General features: G+C 44.6%; 1 protein-coding gene across 18 annotated transcripts in view; it reads right to left on the reverse strand.

Annotated features, from left to right (window-relative positions):
• Window positions 1–2504: 2504 nt before the first annotated feature.
• Window positions 2505–19577, reverse strand: part of FBRSL1 (fibrosin like 1) — a 502004-nt gene continuing 484931 nt past the window's right edge. For 12 of the 18 annotated variants that reach the window (XM_066331469.1, XM_066331467.1, XM_066331461.1 and 9 more), the window contains 8 exons: window positions 16451–16522; window positions 15847–15885; window positions 14934–15005; window positions 13565–13697; window positions 10345–10422; window positions 8812–8895; window positions 7560–7794; window positions 2505–5578 (listed from right to left, as the gene is read on the reverse strand). In XM_066331469.1, coding sequence (XP_066187566.1) covers window positions 4345–5578; window positions 7560–7794; window positions 8812–8895; window positions 10345–10422; window positions 13565–13697; window positions 14934–15005; window positions 15847–15885; window positions 16451–16522 — 1947 coding nt within the window. In that variant the 3' untranslated portion in view covers window positions 2505–4344. The remainder of the gene's footprint in view (window positions 5579–7559; window positions 7795–8811; window positions 8896–10344; window positions 10423–13564; window positions 13698–14933; window positions 15006–15846; window positions 15886–16450; window positions 16523–19577) is intronic. The other 6 variants (XM_066331474.1, XM_066331475.1, XM_066331471.1 and 3 more) reach the window with 3 other exon arrangements.

The following is a 19577-nucleotide window of genomic DNA, read 5'->3' on the forward strand; positions in this document are numbered from 1 at the left end:
CTGTTTCTGAGCTAAGCCGTGGGCTACCAGCTCAAGATTTGAGCAAAACTGTTAAATTTGTTTGCCCCAAGCCCCATTTCTCTTTATTTCCCTAAGCTGAACTCTCCCCAAAGCCAACTGCCTGTGTCAGGGGCACCAAGAAGCACTGGTGAGAGCTCGGCACAGGGTGTTGGCATGGGGACACCCAGGATTTGGTGATGGCAATGCCAGTTTGGCCTCTAACAAGACCATTGCCAAAATCCCCCAACACTGCAACACAGTTGTTTTCCTAAGACTTTGGCAAAAAGGAATTTCCTGAGGGAGGTAAGAAAAGGGTTTCCTTTTTTATTTTTGCTTGGCACAAGCCAAGGAAAACACAAATCTTGTTTTCTCCTCTGTTGACAGTTTCTCGGCTCCAGCCTGAGCTGCACAGCACTGATCTACCTCTGCTTTCATTCTGGCACTTGCAGGGCTGCCCGGAGCACAGCTGGTGTGTCTCGCTCTTCCCTAAGCTCTCAGGATATTGCATTCCTGACTAGTTGGCTTCTAATGCTTTCCCTCCTTTGGGCCTGGGCGGTGCCGGTGTTGCAGACCCTACAGTGGAAGCTCAGCCTGCTGCCAATCCTTGGGCTCCCCTGCATCGACCCTCTGTTTGTCTAACTCCAGGTCACCGAGAGCTAACTACATGTTTATGGTATCTATATGGGCTGGAAAGGACAATTCCCAGATGCTTATTTTAGGGAATAAGGCTGGCTTTTTAGGGAAGCACGAGATCTTTTTGTCAAGGAACAGTTAATGTGTTTGACAAGTGATCTGAGGATTCGTTACAGCTTTACAGATTGGCTTTTTCCCTCACTCCCTGATATCCTGGTTGTCTGTTTTACTGACTGGGCCAAGAGTGACGCCCATTAACTGAAGCTGGTGCACACATCTTCCATGGAGCCCCAGTGGGCGTGTGGCATTTTGGAGGTAAGTGCAACCACTGGTCTCCCTTCTTACGGCTTCCTGAATATCTTTATGAACACAGGTTGCCTGAGGCAAGGAATGAACCTTCCAAATTCCATCTTCTTCCTCCCACCCACTGTCATTTGTTTGCTAAATTCCACCCTTTTTTGGTGACTGAGGGAAGTCCTTGGGGAGACAGCCAAAAGTAGAATAAAAATGGTGAAAACGGCACAAAATGAAAGCTGAACAGTGGTAGAAATGCATAAAACCCAGGAAGTCCTTCTGTACCAGTTCTTTTAGCAGAAGGCAGCTCAGCTGGGGTGGCTTAAAGGAATAAGGCTGAATTAATTTGTTTCTCTGTTTAGGTAATAATACCATTAATCATGATGAACCATTTTGTGAGAAGGCTGATACTCAACACTGCGTAATTCCACAGGAATCCCACTGTAGTGCAGCATTATTGATGGGTCATCCCCCGAAGGCGTGAGAGCAATGCCTCCTAATACAGTAAATGGCAAACCACTGACTTTCTTTTAATATTCAGACCACCACATCAGTCGTGATGAATTCTTCTGGCACCACGGTGGCTACAATAAGCAATCCTTCAGGAATGCCAGGGGAGCGTGGCATTGATTTAATGCTCACTTTTTAAGTCATACACAGACCAAATGCTTCCAAAGGGTATGGCCCATTTTTGCATTTTTTTTTTCTGAAGTTTGCAGTAACAACTCCTGGCTCACATGTACCTGCATTAGGAACATGCAGCTTTGGACTCTAACAGAGGTTAGGGGGCTTATTTACGCAGGTCCATGTCAGAGCTGGTGTCAAACAAGATCCCATGTTGGACACTGGCACCAGGACAATTACAATCCCCCTGAGCCAGCATTATGAATCGTTACGCCGAGTCCAACACGCTTTTCACATCCACCATGTGTTCTATGTTCCTCCAATATCAGCTGGGAGAGCAGGTGCTGATTTTTAATGCCTATTTTGTTTTAAGCCTCCTTTCATCAGATTAAGGACCCTGCTATTTTATTTCATTTTATTTTTTCACGCTCAGTAATTCAGTCACACGCAAGCTTAAACGCAGAAGCCCTAACACGCTGTTAAAGCACCGTCACCCACCGCTCCGCCAGCCGCGGAGCACGAGGGGTTCAGGGCCCGGCTCCATCCCCCCGCAGATGGCTCAGCCCACAGCAAAGGCTGGGAAGCGAATGGGAAGTGGAGAGCAGCGCTGGAGGTGATAACATTCCCGGGGTGATGCCAGCAGCAGGGTCTGAGCTGCTGCATGCTCTGCTGTCCTTCCGTCCCCCGGCAGGAGATGCTGGATCAGCCCCCTGCTCTGTGGGGATGCTGCAGGGCTGGGGGCACTGCTCCGCTCTCCTCCCCAGACCCCCAAATCCCGACCTCCAAAGTGTGCCACGGGCTGTGTCCCTTTCTGCTGGGAAGGATTCGCAGGCAGAGAAGCAAATCCCTGTCCCAGCACCAGCCCCTTCCGCCAGCTGCCTCCTCCCAGCCGTCAATAAACCATTAGCCTCGAGTCAACAGCGCTGGCTACGACACACAAACACTCCACTGCCTTTTTCATCCAAAATCAATGTTGTATTTATCTTCATTGATCTACAAGGAAACTGAATGTTTAAAATTACAGGGGGTGCAGGGGGGAGGACGGGGAGGGGGGGGAAACAAGAGTTACAGAGCCAAGAAAATAGTAGCGGATGGCTGAATTAACTAGAGAGAAAAAGCCCAGGATATATAAAACATGGACACTGAAAAATAAAATAAGGGAAGGGGGGATGGTACAGCAAGTAAAACATGGCAAAATTTACATATGGATGAAAAGTAAAATTGGAAATAAAAAATAAATCATGCCAAAAAGCAGTTCAAGGCAGAACCACACTGAAACAAACATTTGCTTATGGTCTTCATGTACTATAGATAATATATCAGAATTTCTTTTTTTTTTTTTTTTAATCAACCATTAGACTTTTTTTTTTTTTGCACTCCTAAAATTCTACTTTGTCTTGTATACAGATTCCAATAAGAACACTGCACAATTAGCACAAGGGGTCCACGGAGAATTGTCCTTGCTTGCCAGCGATCCTGCCCACAACACAAAAAAAAGAGAAAAAAAAAAGAAAAAAAAAAATAAGGAAAGGGTCTGCCGCATGGTACTGTGCCAGTTCCATCTGCTTTTGCCAGCTTGAAAAGTAGGAAACCAAAATTCCCTTCCAGGAGCGTGTGTCTTTCTCTTTCCTTGACGAACTGTCCCTTGTGTTTGTACAAAAAAATTCAGTCTCTCTTTTTTTTTTTTTTTTGTTAAACACAAGCATCCTTCTTCCTGTTCACATGCCATTGCCATTCTGTCTCCAGAGCTGCGAGTTGGTTGTTTTTGGGTTGGTTTTTTTTTTTAATTTTTTTTTTATTTTTTTTAAAACCTTCCTCCCCCCAACATCCACTAAGACCTGCCTCCGAGTTCTTGCATAGTTGAAGTATATATGCCGTACTGAGCTTTCTGAGTGTGAATTTCTGACTGTGACAAGAGTATGAGTTGTAACCATGTTAACAAATAACCAGAGTGGTTCTAGAAACCATTTTTATAAAGTCTACCTATGTTAAGAATTTAATATTGGTGTACATTTATATTAACAGAATATTTACAGTTTGTTTTCTTTTTTTTTTTTGTTTTAAAACAAGAAGTCAAAAAAAATTCCTCTTAAATTTCTGCATAATATAATAAGGCAAAAAACAAACAGTTTTGTACATTATTATTATTATTAATATTTTAATATATATCTGTAACTTCGGTTCCAAAGTACCAAGGTAAGTGATCAATTGGCCTCAGAAGGGAACCTCACAGTGGACTGTAAAACTACAGTATTTCCATAAATAATACTTTTAAGAAACCCTGGGTATTTTTTTCTTAAGGATCTGAGGCCTTTAAAATGCAAATTTAACTAAAAACAAAAGCAAAATTTCTTCTTTTTTTAAGTGAATAAAGAGCACAAAATTAAAAAAAATACAAATCCATTAAAAATGTTTCTCACATTTGGGAAAAAATGTACAAACTTGATATTCTTAACTCATTTTTCTTTAGCACAGAAACAAAAAACAAAACCAAAAATCAATACCTATATATTAAATTCCCATTCTCAGCAACCTTCTTGTTGGAAAGTCCCCAACCCCGTTATTTATGGAAATGTGCTTAACTTCTACAAATTTTACATTAAAAAAAAACGTTTACAGCAGTGCATTTTGTAAAAGGTTTGTTGTTTTCTTTTTTTGTTGTTTTTTTTTTTGTTGTTGTTTTTTTTCTTTTCCTGTTTGTGGTTGTTTTTCTTTTTTTTTCTTGTTGTTGTTGTTTCTTTGCTTGCTTGCTTGTTTTATGTACAAGATGAGTTTAAAATTCAATGTTGGGGACTATCGTGCCTCTACTTCTTTGGGGTTCCTAGAGGGGGAATAGTCCCTGGACTCTGAGTTTGTGAGTGGAGTAGTCCTGCGAGGGGAGGCAGGTCTGGTGCTGCTGGCTGGTACGAGAGGCGGCGGCGCGCTCAGCGCTGCGGTCGGCGGGTTCCTGTTCAAAATCCCGTTGTGCATGGCAGTGGATGGACTCAGTCTGGGGTAATGCATCCCGCTCAAATGAGGCATGAAGGATGGCACGTGTGCCAGGTGGCTTTCGATGGGGGACGAGTGCAAGTGGTGCATTCTGGCACGCTCAAGTTCTTCCCGTAAGTGCAAGCGCTCGCGCTCCTCCACTTGCCGCAACCGCTCCTGCTCTCGGCGGGCTTCCAGAAGGTTCTCGTGGTTGTAGTCGTGTGGTTCCCTGTCTCTGTAGGAACGCTCGTGGTCGTAAAAGCCAGAGGTGGTAGGAAACCTATGGATAGGATCTGTCCGGAGCTGGAAGTCCATTCGACGGTGCAGGTCTAAGCTCCGGTAGGCATCTCGCAAGGGGTCCCTCATCGGGTCCCAGGAGAATCCGGGATGCGGCAGCCTCTCTCTTCCTGACAAAGGGTTCATGCCTATGAGCGGGGTCATCATCCTGCTGCGGTCCAGGACATTCATGTTGTTCATCTGGTGCACGCTGCCCATGGAGATGGGCATGGAGGCAGCCATTGAGTGAGGCAATGATAATCCATGGAGAGTGGGCGGTGGGGGATGCTCCACTGACCGGGAGTGCTGGGAAGGCTCAGACCCAACCACTAGCACATCACTGTCTTCTTTCCTCTCCTCCTTGACTTTGATGTCATTCTTAATCTTCTGGAGGTCGCTGGGAAGCTCTGTCTTTCTCTCCATGTCCTTGCTCATTAGATTGGTAAGCTTCAGGCTCTCACTTAGTGCAGGTTTGCTGTATGGGGATACAGACTGGATTACTGGCTTTGTGTTGTCCTCAGAGGGTCTCTTATCATGGCTTGGAGTTTCCTTCACTGGGGAACGGCTCTCTTTGATCTTGTGTTCAGCTATGGGCGGCTCTCTCAGGCGGTCAGGGTGCTCTCGCTCGGGCTCCTTGGACCTCTCCCTGTCCCCGAGGCTGACCTGCCTGATGGGATCGCTGGAGCTCTGGCTGTTGCTGCGGATGAGATTGCTTATCTGGTGTGTCACTGGGGCTGATGCCGGCGAGGATCTGTTCGAATGTCTGTTTTTATCCATGAGGTCTCTGTAAAAAGACAGCAGGTACATCCTTGGTTATGTGTGAACAAACACGCCAAGTGCTGTGCCCAGTTGTACACTTTGAGATTGCTCAGGAAAGGATTTGGAAAGCTCTACAAACATCAGCTACAAGCTGTGATGTTATGCTAAGCAGTATGCACTGCCTTTACATACTTCAAAGACAAAAAAAAAGAGTTAAATGTTCACAAATGTAGGACTAAACTGGGTATGTGGCTGGAAGAATACTAATTCACCCTGTGACCATTTCACAGAGAATAGGGAAAGAATTCTAGACAGCTTATTTTTCTTTAAAAAAAACTTATTGTGTGTTCATGTGTATATCCTGCTGCCAGAAAATTACCTTCTCAGCTGTAAAACCTGGGCTCCTTTCCTAAAACACGGATCCAGGCACACAAAACAGAAGCCTATAGAAATGTTTGCAGGTCCTTCCCAGGTCAGCCTCATTGACTGGATGCAGCCATGAGCTGAAGCTGATTTTTTCTATGGAACTGCAAGACTTTTTTTGTTGGCAGTTCTTGCAGGTAAGCCAGGTGCTTCAGGAGAAACATCCTTGAATGGGCCACAAAGCTGAGCAACTGAGCTGTGTTTTAAGAGGACCTGCTGTGATAAACAAGGGGTCTAATGATAACATCCATGGTTTAGAAAGAGAGGCACGGAGGTTTACATTTCCAATTGCATCTCTGCCTCTGAGCAAGCCAATTAGTCACAGTTAATCCCACCTTTTAAACAGGGGAATAAATAACGCTCACCTTCTAAAAGCACTTTGCTCTGAATGAGAGACACTTTAAATGCAAAATATTATCGTATGATTGAGTGAACTGAATTATGCAGCTGAGAGGCTCAGTGATGCCCAAGTTTTATGTTGTGTTTGGTTTAGAGAGCTGTAAGACCTGAGTGCTGAAATCTGAAGGTGTTTTGGGGAGCTGTGTATTTATCCCTTATGATTACATTTGCTAACTCAGCTTTCTTCCTCTGTGGTAGTCTTGATTGCTGGTCAAAGATGTGCTTTATTAGCACCATGGCCAAACAGGGATGCTGGGGACAGCTTAAGCTAAATTAATTGAAGTGTAATAGAGCTGTTAACCCCTGTGTGAACACTCTTGAGAGTAAAGTAACCTTGGTCTGCAAATGAATTCCACTAGAGCTAAGAACGGATACCTTCCCTACCAGAAAGAAATCTGTGCAAGCATGTCAGACAATTTAACATGTAAAACAAGATTTTCAGCCTATTGCTTCCATATAATCTTGTTCACAGGTACTGCCTGAAGATCTCATTAAAAGCACTCCAGCAAACTGTGAACCCCTATCACTAGTCAAGCACACACATCTAAGACTTGCAGGCTGTTATTGCCTACAAAGAAGTAGCCTGCTGGAGACAACTGGGCTCTGAAATATAAAGGGTTTCACAGCTTCAAAATCATATAACTGGGAGCTAATGAAGTAACTATAGCCCAGGTGATACAGGCCTGTCATTGCTAATAAGGGCTTGCCCACAATGCAATTTTTTAAAATCGGTTTTGCTAATGGATTCATGCACACTGCTCCAGATACAGGCATTTGCATTTTTATCTCGTTAATGTCCAGCTAACATTTGAATTCATCAGCATATCTGTACATTAATGAGAACTATGACTGTCTCCAAAGGACCCATCACAATTTCAGAATACGCAGCAATCCTAAAACAGCTGCATTGAAAACAACCAAGTTTTCAGTACACTGAAAACACCCAATTCCTTGGCCTGGTGCGTTTTGTTAATTGGCTAGCAGGGACTGGGTTACTGTATTTCCACAGAAGACAAACCCTAAAAGTCAACGAGGGATTTTTTTGGAGCTGCTACTACTTGTGCTTATCTGAGGAAAAGACCTATCAGCTGCTTTAAGGATCAGCAACATTTCAGGGAAAACAGAAAAAACACAGAGGAAAAACAGTCCCAAGGAGGAAGTGGCCAGAAGCCTCCAGCACTCACCTCTCTTTGTCTCTGTCGTCTTTGCTCAGAGAAAGATCTCTCTTCTCGGGCTCCCGCTCCCTGTCCCTGTCGTGGTTTGTCACCGAGGAGCTTCGCTCCGAATCCGTGGGCTTGGGCCACTGGGGAGGTGTTGGGAAGGACGGCGGGGTCCGGTGGAGTCTATTCCATGGCTCATGGGGGTTATTGAAATTCTGCAGGTTTGGGCCATCTTTGTGAGTAAAAATGTTGTTGTGAGCTAGAATAATGGCAGGGGGAGGGAGAGTTAAAAAATAATTCAAATCGTTATACAGACATTTTTCACAATATTAGTCACAACCAGAACTGTCCTTTTAAGGCTTTTTAATGGGGAGGGGGAGCTATTAGTGAAGGGACAGAGATAATTCCAACACGGGGTGTAAGATCCACCAGCTCTTTTAAGGCTGTTGATGGAGGAAGCTTTATACATTTCAATAACTCAGAGGCTACTGAAAATGCCCAGCTTCTCTTCTCCCCCCACCCCAGGCAAGGGCTCCAGCACAAAAGCAGTATTTTTCCTCAGCTCCTCTCTCTGGCAGAAACTTTAATTCGTGGGTAGTTACAAGCAATCAGCTGCCTGCAGCTGAGGCTTCAGGCACTTTTTTGTTGAAGAACCCAGACCATTTGGTGGTATGTATGTGTGTGTATAAACACAGAGCTTGGCTGTAGGCTTTTCAGAACAGTCACTCTATTTTCCTCCCTCTGTCCATCTTCAGCTGATTCTTGTTGCACCATGAGATGCACAAGCATGCTCTCTTATGTGCTCTCTTATGTGTGGCTCTCAAGCATGTTTCTCCTACAGGTAACATGTTTTTGAGGTAGAATTATTTTATACAGGTAATTTAAACTTCAGCCAACGGTTACAGAGGATGTCTACACGAATTAGAAGAAGCATCAATAGCTGCCCCACTGTGCATCTTCGCTGGTGAAGGGTGATACTTTAGGTGCCCACAGGGTCCCAGAGCTTGGGGGGGGTTTTGCAGCTCCAGTGTGTCTCTGAGCACACAAGGTACCAACCCTCAGCAGTGAGGAGGCACAGAGCACAGCTACTGACCTCTGTGACACGCAGAAAAGCTCCCACCGCAGAGACCTGGAAATCTTAGGTGCAGTGTTTTCAGATAGGAGAATGGAGGTTAGGAATTAAACTTCTTTAAAAACTACCACCAGCTGCTGTAAATATTAGCATGTGGCTTTTCTGGAAGGGATGTTTGTCTGCAGTAACCCAGCCAGTACTTACTCAGAGCATGACTGCCTAATCCTCCAAAGGCATTGCTGCCTAAGTTCCCAAGGCCGCTGAAGGTGCTTGACCTGCTAAATGGATCTGGAAAGGCAAACAGGGATTTAGCAGGCATTTAGCCAAGAATGTTGGAGAATGAAACGCACCCCTCCCCTTCTTAACAGTTTGAATCCAAGTAGGATTAGGCCAGACTTTAAGCTGATCCTTCTCATTGCAAGGTTCTTTGCACAGAAAATTCCCATCATGTTAAAATGGAGAAGGGATTCAGTGCTCACTCTGCAAACAGGTGTTGTAATAAACTTCTGTATGCAAATCAGAAGTGAGTTAGAAATTAAGGTCTAATAGCTGAAATTAGGGTGGCTGCTGAGCTCTAACTCTCTTTCCTTATCAGTACTAACAGTGGAAACATTGCAACTGCCTTGAAAGAAGAATCTCAGCAGGCCCCTTGGCCAGCCCTGAGGAGATGATTGTCTTGTTCCTGAACTTTTTTCCAGTAAAGGCACCCATCATCAGAAGAGGTTCCTCTCTGAGAGCACACAGCCTTTCTCAGGTTTCCACAGTCCAGAGACAGCTATGGGTTAAATCCTACCAGTGTACTTGTTTTCTTTTCTACTGGCCATCTCTAAACAGCTCCTCCTCCTGCCCCACAGGCCTTTTGACTGTCCCTTTCAAGCCCTTAACTTGCCATGTTACAGCAGGTAATGCTGCTCTCCACTTCCTCACAGATATCACATTTAAAATATCAAGGCAAATGGCACAAATAGCTTGGATCTATAAGCAAACAGCTATTTGCTTATTTATTTATTTTAAAACAGATGTTCTTGCCCTTCCTCTTTGATCTTAAGTGGCTGAGTGACTCGGTAGAGATAGTTAATTTTGACAGAATGTTCAGGAATGGATGTAAATCTGTGTATTTGCAAGAGCAAAAACATCTACTAGGTCATGTGGCATGCCACATTTACTGATTGGATGAATGTTACTAAAACATTAATCAACAGAGCTTGAACTTTAATTGGCAATGAGCTGCTTGTGAGCTTCTAAAATGAGGAAATTTGACAAAATCAGGCTCTACTTACTGCCAATTAGGAAACTGAACTGAAAGGCTGGCAAAATGTGCAGAACATCTACTTGCCAGGAACTGTTCCCTGAACTCTTTTAAAGAACCTCGTCAAGACCTTTCATAGGTGGAAAATGGTACAGGAGGAGCCCATTTTAAGCTGAGGCTTATCTGAGGTATCTTTGCATAAATTTCCCCCATTTCTTCAGGCACATTCAGGAGCACAGGACTCTACAGGTCACGTTTTGGCTGCAGTGCAGTGTCCCAGCACAGACAGATGTGACAGCTCTGCATGTCCTCTCCTTTGAGAGACAGTGAGGGGATGTGCTAGGAGCTGGCAAGGATGAGAAGCTGGCCAGCTTCTGAATTCTGAGGCAGTTTAAGCCTTTCCCTCCCCTAGTGCTCCAGTGCAGGACCACACTGAGAGCCAGGAAGGGGCAGAGGTACAGAGTGAAGGCAGGGTTACTTACACTTACCTGCCAAGTGGTTCGTAGGCAGGAAACTGCTGTGGTGAGGTGAGGGACCAAAAGGGGTGGTGGCTGGATGTGTTGCACCTGTGAGAACAAGGTCCCTTTTTAGTTCGGGGCAAGTGACTCCTTGTATACACAGAGCTCCTGGCCACCACATTCAAGAGTTGGTGCAAAGGCCACATTGAAACAACAAAGGCAGGGGAAGACCCCAAACCTTGACTGAGTGAGGAACAGGCTGGATTTCCCTGAGAGCCCTGCCAAGGAGTCTAACAGGGCACTAGGAGGCAGGAGGAGACCTTGCACTGAGAGCTGCTGCTCACCTGGAGTAATGAGGAAGCCAAGCTCTTTGTCTGACATTTTCAGTCATTACTCCATGTTTACATTCAAAAGGGTCAGCCTAGGTTATGGGCCCAGACAGAAGGTGCTCAGAAGTGACTGATTAGAGTCTATATGAAACACCAGTTAATGACAGGCACGCAGAGAACATCAATCATGCTTCTCCCACGAGAGCTTCAGCTACGCTCTCACATCTGTCTCTGCATCCACAGGCTCCCCGCTGGTATTTTCTCCCTTTCCTAGACAGTGCTCATTGCCACGGTGCCATGCCTCCTCGTGGGAAAGAACACCACTGCTGAGCATGCTGGATTACATGAGGCTGAGGAGATGGGAAGGAAGGGGGTGAAACAAGCAGGTCTGCCCTGTATTTCAAGGTGGACCAGGCTCATGCAGAAAACTCTGCTCTCCTTTCAGAGCAAAAAATTAGAGATTTTGTTCCTTTGCAGGGAAGCATATGTGACTCTGAATGGGCTCACAACCTCAGTGTTAAGCACTGGTGTCACCTGTCACTGGGGTACTTGGTCAGCCTCTGACCTGGCCTTCCTTGGAGACAGGGCCCAGCCCCTGACGGTTGCTGTGAAACACATTCATGTGTCCAGAACACGAGCAAACTGTGAAACCTGAGGGGGAGACAGAGCTCTGTGTCCCTCACCAGCTTGGGCACCTCAAACCTAAGCAGCCAGAAAATGAGTTGAAGAAACATAAGAGAGACCACGGCAACGAGACCTATCTAGTACCTCTCTATAAACATTCTGACTGCTCCAATGCTTCAAGACGGATGGAGACTGTCATCTTTCTAATCCTTTAAGATTTCAGAAGGTGTATAATGGATGGGAGATTTCTTCAAAGGAGACGGCTTACAAACTCCACTACATGGGCTGATAATAAAAAATCCTCTGGAGAAAGCCAGGAGCAGCATTGCAGGCTGTCAGGCAGTTATTAAATAGACCGTCTGCCAGGCAGCCCAGCATCCGTCCTGGAGACAGGTGGCCCTAAGATAACTTATGTCTCCCGCAGTAACCAGGCAATGCAGCAGAACCAATGATTCACATCAGCTGCACACGTGCTCAGTAAGGTGAAAAGAATGCCTCTGATATTCCAGAGTAAAAGATTTATTCCTCCACCTATTCCAGCTGCAGTGTTTGCTCACGCTGACAGCACTCTTTACCTGGATTTACCGTGCGATGGCTCTTGTGATTAATAAACTCACAGACAAGTTGTTGTAAGGTTGTTTCTCTCTACTGAAACTTTTCTATTAGTTTGCCTTCTTTAATGTTTCTATTTCATACTATTTTCCTTCTTGCTATTACAAATGAAAAGGAAGCCATGCTTGCATCTTCTAAGAGAAAAAAACTCCAGATACCAACTGGACTGGTGCTTTTCTGCCTGTTAGGGTAACTCTGTCCAGAACAGTCTTCGCTAGCAAAACCAGACATGAAACAAAATTCTTGTAATGACAACACAGGACAGACTGAGGAAGGAAACATCTGCTACAGGAAAACAGCCAGAGGTTTGTAAATAAGCTGTGCTTATGCATCCAAGTAGATGCAGTAAGTGTCTTGGCCTTGGACTATCAAAACACCTTTACAGAGACCAAAATACAGGGTAGCACCCTACAACGTGGAGCTGGTACCAGCACTGGTTATGTGTGGTAGAAATGTGCATTTGATGCTCAATAATGTCCATCCATAGACAGACCAGAAAGACAGACTGAAGCACTGGTGAAGTTCCTGAAGGTTATTTGGCATTTGCATTTGAAACTCAATTCTCACAGAAATTTCAGCTTGATCGTCATCTGTTGCTTTTCTGTCAGTTTTAGGACAGAGTTCAAAACAGTTCTAATGTCATTAATTTCAACAGGGTTGAACCAAGGCTGAACATGACCATGTCTGCACTGAATTAGGGTGATTGTGCAATACTGCAACATAAAACTGGAGTAACATTAGGGAAGATAATTACATGATTTGCCTATTAATGACATACATAAAGAGCTAAGTTACATCTCGTCAATTGATGCAGCTCACTCAGAATGCAGATTTTGGCATCTCAAACACAGAGAGAAAATGTGAAGAAGTTGAGGGGAAAGTTAAGCTTGAGAATAAAAACAACACTTGGCATTTGGTAGACAGATGTCCACATGAACCCACACTGGCCTCCTGGACCAGAATGTGAGAGCTGCAGTCTCCCATGGTCTGAGCCATCAAGAACAACACAGTGAAGGTTACTGTCCTTTGGTAATTGCATAATTGTAATTACTTCTCCAAGAGATTGGAAAACAATTCATCAGTGTAAAGTGTATTTGATTCTTTGGGGCTTTTTGGAAATTCAAGATACCATTTTAAGCCCCAGACTTTGCTGAACTTCGTAACACATAGGGGAATTTTCTATTTAAAAAAACAAACACTTAACAAATACACCTTCTGTGATATTTTCAATGCTGTTATTGAAGTTTTCCTTTTACAAAAACCCCTTGTTTTCAGAAAACAAACAGAAACTTGGTGAGTGGAGGAGCTGAGAAGAATAACATGGCAAATATAAAAGCAAGAAAGAGACTGGGGCCACTTCCAATCCACTGCAATGGAAACATTTTCAAGTGTTTTGTCAAAATCGCTTTTAAAAAATCACTCTATAGCCTATTAATCAGGCACATAAGAACCAGCTGCACAGACAGGACTGTGAGCCAACTGCTGCAGCTCAGTGATGTGCAGAGGATCCTGCACTGGAGGTGCTGGCAGAGCCCTGGCCACAGCAGTATCTCTGCACCCTTTGAACCAACCTTGCTTTTATTTTTGAGGCATATACAGCTGTAAAGACATGCATGACATACACTGACTTTTTTTTTTTTTTTTTTTTTTTTTTTTTAAATCAACAAGGAATGATCTTCCCTTACCTGTAGTAGAAAACAGAGGCCTGGCAAGATCTTGTGGGTAATGGAAGCCTGGAAACACTCCAGGGGCGGGAGGTCTGCTGAACAGGTCAAGTTTACCACCTATCTCTAGCTTGTGGGGATCCAGCTGCATTTGCTGTCAAATGATAGAAAACCAATCTCATTATACACTTCCTCTTTCATGGGAGAATAAGAGAGGCAGTGAAGGCTCATTCCTGCTTAGCCCTGCCAGGGAGCATTAGTGAGATGACAGCAGTGTCCCTGGTCACAGAGCACAGCCGTGGCCGTGCTGTGCAGGCTCTGCAGGGCCATCCCACCCCGCAGCCTCTCCTCTGCCTGCCCCATGCCAGGGTAAGGTCTGCAGGCAGCACTCAGCCCTCAGCACAGGCAGGAGCAGGAATGTGATCCACCGAGAGCACCCCAGGAGCAGTCAGTGCTCTCAGCCTGACAAAAGGACCCTGCAGGCAACGAAGCTGCTGACAGAAGCCTCGGGAGCTGGGTCATGGGCTCGTCTGTTCTGCCTCTCCAGTTTGAGAGAGATGTGCCCATGCTATGCCTTTCCTGCAGCCAGGACAGCTCAGTGTGCAGACAAGGGCCAAAGGAGGAAGGCTCTTGCAGAGGCTGCTTTTTATCCTTGCCCTGTAGAAGTGTGCATGACCAGAACTGCACCTTAGTCATAGAAGCCTGTCAATAGCTTAAAGATTACATATTTGCTTATAAAAATATATGGACATACACCTCCTTTCAGAGGCACCGACTTAAGCAGAGAATAGCCTTCATTAATGGGACAAAAAAACTACTGCAGGAGCTATGAAAGAATAGAATTTACATGAGTCCCTTTATCAGCTATTCTACCTGCCATAGGGAGCCTCAAGCCTGCAACAGCACCCCAGGGTACCTACATCCTGTTACCTCTTGAGTGTTAAACCCCCTCCCTCTGGCCACCATCACAGCAGCACAGGAAGCCCCACAACCCCTAACGCTGATGTTATCAATCTACTCTCCTGCTCTCTGCTCTGTTATGTTCTTCACTGCATCGGCCATTTCATTACCTCCTCCACAGGAGGTACTAATGCAGAAGGGAAGCGACATAAAACGTGCATGCTTTGTAAAAAAAAGATTGACTTGTGGAAATTACTCTGCCCCTCACTTTCTGCCCGTCTTTCTGGCTCTACACCCTTCCACCCAGCTCCTCTGCCCTCAGATAAACTTTACAGTTACTACAATAAATGTTAAAGGAGTGTAAGTATTAGTTAATCAATACAGACAAAGCTTGAGAATCACCACAGTAACTGCTTCCTGCCCATTACTCACTCAAATACAATCTGCAAGCTAAAAGACTTGGCTTTGTTCCAGAAACCATCTGAATTACCTTTATCTTTTGCTGGTGATGGTAGATCTGCCAGGCGATCTGTACATGAACCGCACACCACTTCCCGGGTTTCTGCAGTGGAAAGCACAAGAATTTAGTTTAATTTATACGTTAGCAATCTACATCAGATAGAACATGTCATTTCCCTTACTGTCAACCAGGCAGCTAAGCAATGAGAAAGGCTGATTACTAAAATGGCACAATGGGTGATCAACATTTTCTTCTGCACTGCAGCAGATGATGTTTAAATTAAGAAGGAAACAGGAAGAATGTGGGATATCTTCCCCATCTCATGGACATCTGAGATCCTGCCTTGTTCTTTCCTACTGGCACTCCCCCTTCCCAAACTGAAATGAATGGCAGCAAAGAACAGCATGCCATGCTTAAGAGAAAGCGAAGAATGGTTGAGAGTTCTGTTTCTGAAAAGAGCCCTGTTCAGTCACCCCTGCTGCACTGCAGGCTAAGTCATGCGTGGTTATTATGGCTACTGGCTTTTATGGAGGGAAAGGGCTGGGACAAACAATCCCCAGGATGAGCAGTGCCACAGCTGAACAAGTCCCTGTTTTCAGCTGAGCTGTGGTATTGCTGTTCCACTGTTTATGTGGAACATCAGCACATTGACCCAAACCACTGCCAATCTGCTCACTGGTGAATGTCTGCCCATGCTCACAGTCATTTATTTCTTTGACCCTCATTTCATACCGTGAACCATTAATGCACATAAATGGATGCAAAATAAGGCCCGGATTCAACCTAAATGTTATTAATGAGAAGTGGCAGAGAGCTAACTGACATTTTGCTTTAAGTAAAGGATGAGCATGAAATTTTCTACTGGTCATGTTAAATTTCAAAAGCACATGCACAACATTCCAAGTGTCTGTGTATAAATATGTATATAAAATCCCCCACAAACCTTACTTACTCTTACTGGAGGCCTATAAGGGTCTGACACCTATGGAAAAAAGCAGAAATAAAACAATCAGTCTTTCTCAAACTAGCCAATATACAGAAAGGTGGGGAACTTCCTTCCTCTAAACAAGTAAAAGCATTTAGAAAGCAATGTTCCAGAGAAGTCCCCTGTGACATGGGAAACCTAAAAGGCTTAAAGAAGGCTTAAAACTTCTCTTTCATTCCTTGAACCAAACTCAGCAGAATTTTATGATAAATAAAGCAGCTTCATGCCAGCAACTGAACAGTGCCAGTGCTTTTCTGAACCTTGTAATTATTCTGAAATGGAGCACATAAAACTACTCTCCAAGCAATACTCAGAGGAAAGACATTGAAGGGGTTTCCTGCCCCATTTTCCTCTGACTTTTGAAAGAAGCCAATACACCCCTCTGAATTCATGACTGGTGGAGATTACTGTCTCACCAGAAAAAGACAACTTCTCTCCCCACTGCATGTTCCCAGTCTAAAGGCAAATTTGCTCACCAGCCAGCTCTCCTTTTTTCATCAGCAATCACTGTGCTTACTGTAAACCCAGATAGCTGAAAAGAAGTTTATATGTTGTTGCCTACCCCTGGAGTCTTCTGCAGCAGCGTATGGTGGACTGTGCCTGGTCTACCTGCTACATCAATAGGGTTTGAAGTCTGAAAGACAAGAAGAGAGCGTGAATAATACTGTATCACACCAGTGGTACATTTAACATCTCTATCTGATGTTAACAGCATTAATTAGTCCATGTTTGCACTGCGCTTTGAACACGCATATTGCTACATTAGTGCTAAATGTTATCTCTTACTGACAGCCAACAGCATTTAACCACCATGTCATTTATTATTATTGAGCAGCAGGAACAGTATTCCAGTAGCACCCCTAAGCCCCGCTGAGATTGCACCCTGTTGTGCTGTGCGTGTGCATGGGAAGAGACAGTCCCTGGCCCCCAAGCTCATTCTTTAGACAAAACAGGCAGGAGGTAGGAGAGAGAATGAGAGAGGTGGCGTGACTCCCTTCATTTTCCAGGCAGCAACCAGCACAGCAGTCAGGAACAGAATAACTTGAGCATCCCAGTTCCATACTCCACACACTGGAGCACGGCCCCTTTCTGACTGGGGCCAGGTAACACAATGCCTGAACCAGCAACAGCCCATCTATTTGCTTCGAAAAGGCAAAAATAAGAAACCTTAGAAGGTGCCTGTGGGCCTTTTATAGCTTTGCATTGTTTACCCCATCATTTTCCAGCAAGAATTAAACACCTCATTGAGCGAATCCCTGTTCCTCCTCCTCCTCCTCCAGATCCCACCTGTTGTCCTGTCCTAGATGATCCCCAAGAACTCGTTCATCTCCTCACTCCGGCATTCATCCATCTCCCATTCCCGGAGCAACTGCACCTGGTGCCTCTGCACAGCTGAGTGCAGAGGGGTTAAACCTCATTCCCCAAGAGATTATTTCACTCATGTTTTAGGTCAAATTATCGCAGATTTCAAACAGTACAAGGCATGAGTATAATCCTGGGTGTGGGAGGGAAGGTAGGTTTTAGTTTGTCTAAGGCTATGTAACTTCCAGACTCATTAAAAAGTGAATTCTTGTCTGTGTGTGTGTGTAGGTAAGTCAATGCACTCCCCAGGCAGATCGAAGCTCTCAGGGCCTCTCTGACAGCTGAGGTAGATATAAGGTGGCAAATAAGTTACAGCTTTCATACAGGCAAGAGCTTTAAGATCACAACATGTTAATAGCATGGTGTCATCCTGTCCCTTTGTCCCCTGGAGAAAGACATGAATGCTTCCTCCAGCAAAGTAAACTGAATACTTCTGACCTTTTCAAGTTCTTAGCTTGTGAGAAATGGCCTTCGGGAAACTCACTGAGAAATTTACCGTCAGCCTGGATTTATGTGCAGTGGACTCACACGCACAGCTGCAGGCAAATGACATGGGAAGGGGAAAAACAAAACCAAGATCTCTGCTTTGGGAAGCAAGAAGTGCAGGAGTCAGAGTGCCAAAACCAAATCATCAGGTCTGCAGTGATTATGCAGGCTTTAGTCAAGCAGCCTGGGAGGGAGAGACCACGGAAGAACGATGCAGTAATGATGACTGGAGTGGCTTTGCCTCGAGTTCAGCTCTGCCTCCTCTGGGAAACTGGAAAGTAATGTGCCAAAGCAGCAGATCCATTTTTCAACCTATCCCTCTCTTTTTCAGATGTTACATTGTATGTAAATACTGCACTGTGCAGAGATCAAATAATGTCAGTGATTAACCACGGCACCAGAGTGTGACCTTGCACTGCTTAAACTCAAGCTAGCAAATGTTGATGTATCTAAAATGAATTAAAAGGTACTTATAACAGCAGTAAGAACTGCTTAAAAACGTAAAGGGTCTGTGCTCACTTCTTTCTCACTATGTAACTGCTCCTTGGCCTAATGGTATTTTACAGTGAGGATTGTGAAGCTCTGTAGTGAAGATGGAAAGCAGAAGGTGCCATTGGTGTTGCAGCAGCTCCTCATGAACAGGAAGGAGCCTTATGGCCAAACAGCCCTGGCTGCACGTGAGCAGAATTTGTCTATTTCCACCTTATTCCTGCAGCTCCTTTTAGAAAATCAAGTTCACACCCTGACTACCCAGGCTCTGTAGGGACTCCCTGTCATCTCTTGCAAGAGAAACAACAATTAACACTGGCAGACAAACTCCATCAAGGGATGGGCATGTTCTGTCCCTCTTGCTCCCTCTGCTTCCATGAACTGCTCCTTCTCTTAGGCCTGTAGCCACCACAAACAAAACTGCCTCTGAACAAAGCCATTTTAGAGACTTTGCTGTTTGTAATATATCCCTAAAACAAAATAACGTCATGGATTTGATGGCCACTGAGGAAATCCTCTGGCTTCCATCAAAAGCATGAAGTTAAAGGGGAAGGCTGTAGAAGGCCTTATTTGCAGCAGTTGCTAATTACTGACTTGCACTGATGTCAGTGAGACTGCTGAGGGGAGCACCAACCACAGACCTGCCTGGTGGGGGTATGGAAATCACCTTCCAAATGCAAACAGGAATGACCTGGCTACAGTGCTGGTCCTTCAAGCCTTCTTACCCAGTAGCAGAGTTCTATGGAAATGCAGTTCAAGATCAGAAATCTCTTAAAGCATGTAAGGAAGCTGAACATGTCACTTTACAAATGGGAGTACGTGCTCCATTTTCAAACCAATGCTATATAGATACAATCCATTATTTCTTTTTGGAGAGATTTAACAGTTTTGGTACATTTAAAAATAGTTAATAAAAAGAGCGTATCCGGGAGGGATAAAAAAAAAAGCAGTGCACACCACAGAATTTGCCAAAAAATGGGGGTTATGATGGTAACATTTCCAAATGCCAATCAGTGCTAGTTGTAACGACATGTTACAGCTGCAGGGCACCTTTCAAACACATCTCAAAGAAGCTTGCAGGCATTAATCAACCCTTATAAAACCCACTGCAAGATAACTTTATAGATGAGGAAGCTGAGGAACAGAAGGTTTAAGCGACTTGCCCAAGGTCAGACAGTGTTGGAGCTGGGAATAAAAATTCAGCTCCTTCAAATTGCTCTACCCATTTCCAGCAGTCTCTCCCTATTGTTCCCACACTTGTGCAGTCAAATTCTCATTGTTTTTTCTGGGAATAAACACAGTTTATCTTTTGCAATCTCAGACCATTAGATTTATAAAATGATTTGGGACTC

Source organism: Sylvia atricapilla, chromosome 17 (genome assembly GCF_009819655.1).
Source record: "Sylvia atricapilla isolate bSylAtr1 chromosome 17, bSylAtr1.pri, whole genome shotgun sequence".
Classification (NCBI taxonomy): domain Eukaryota; kingdom Metazoa; phylum Chordata; class Aves; order Passeriformes; family Sylviidae; genus Sylvia; species Sylvia atricapilla.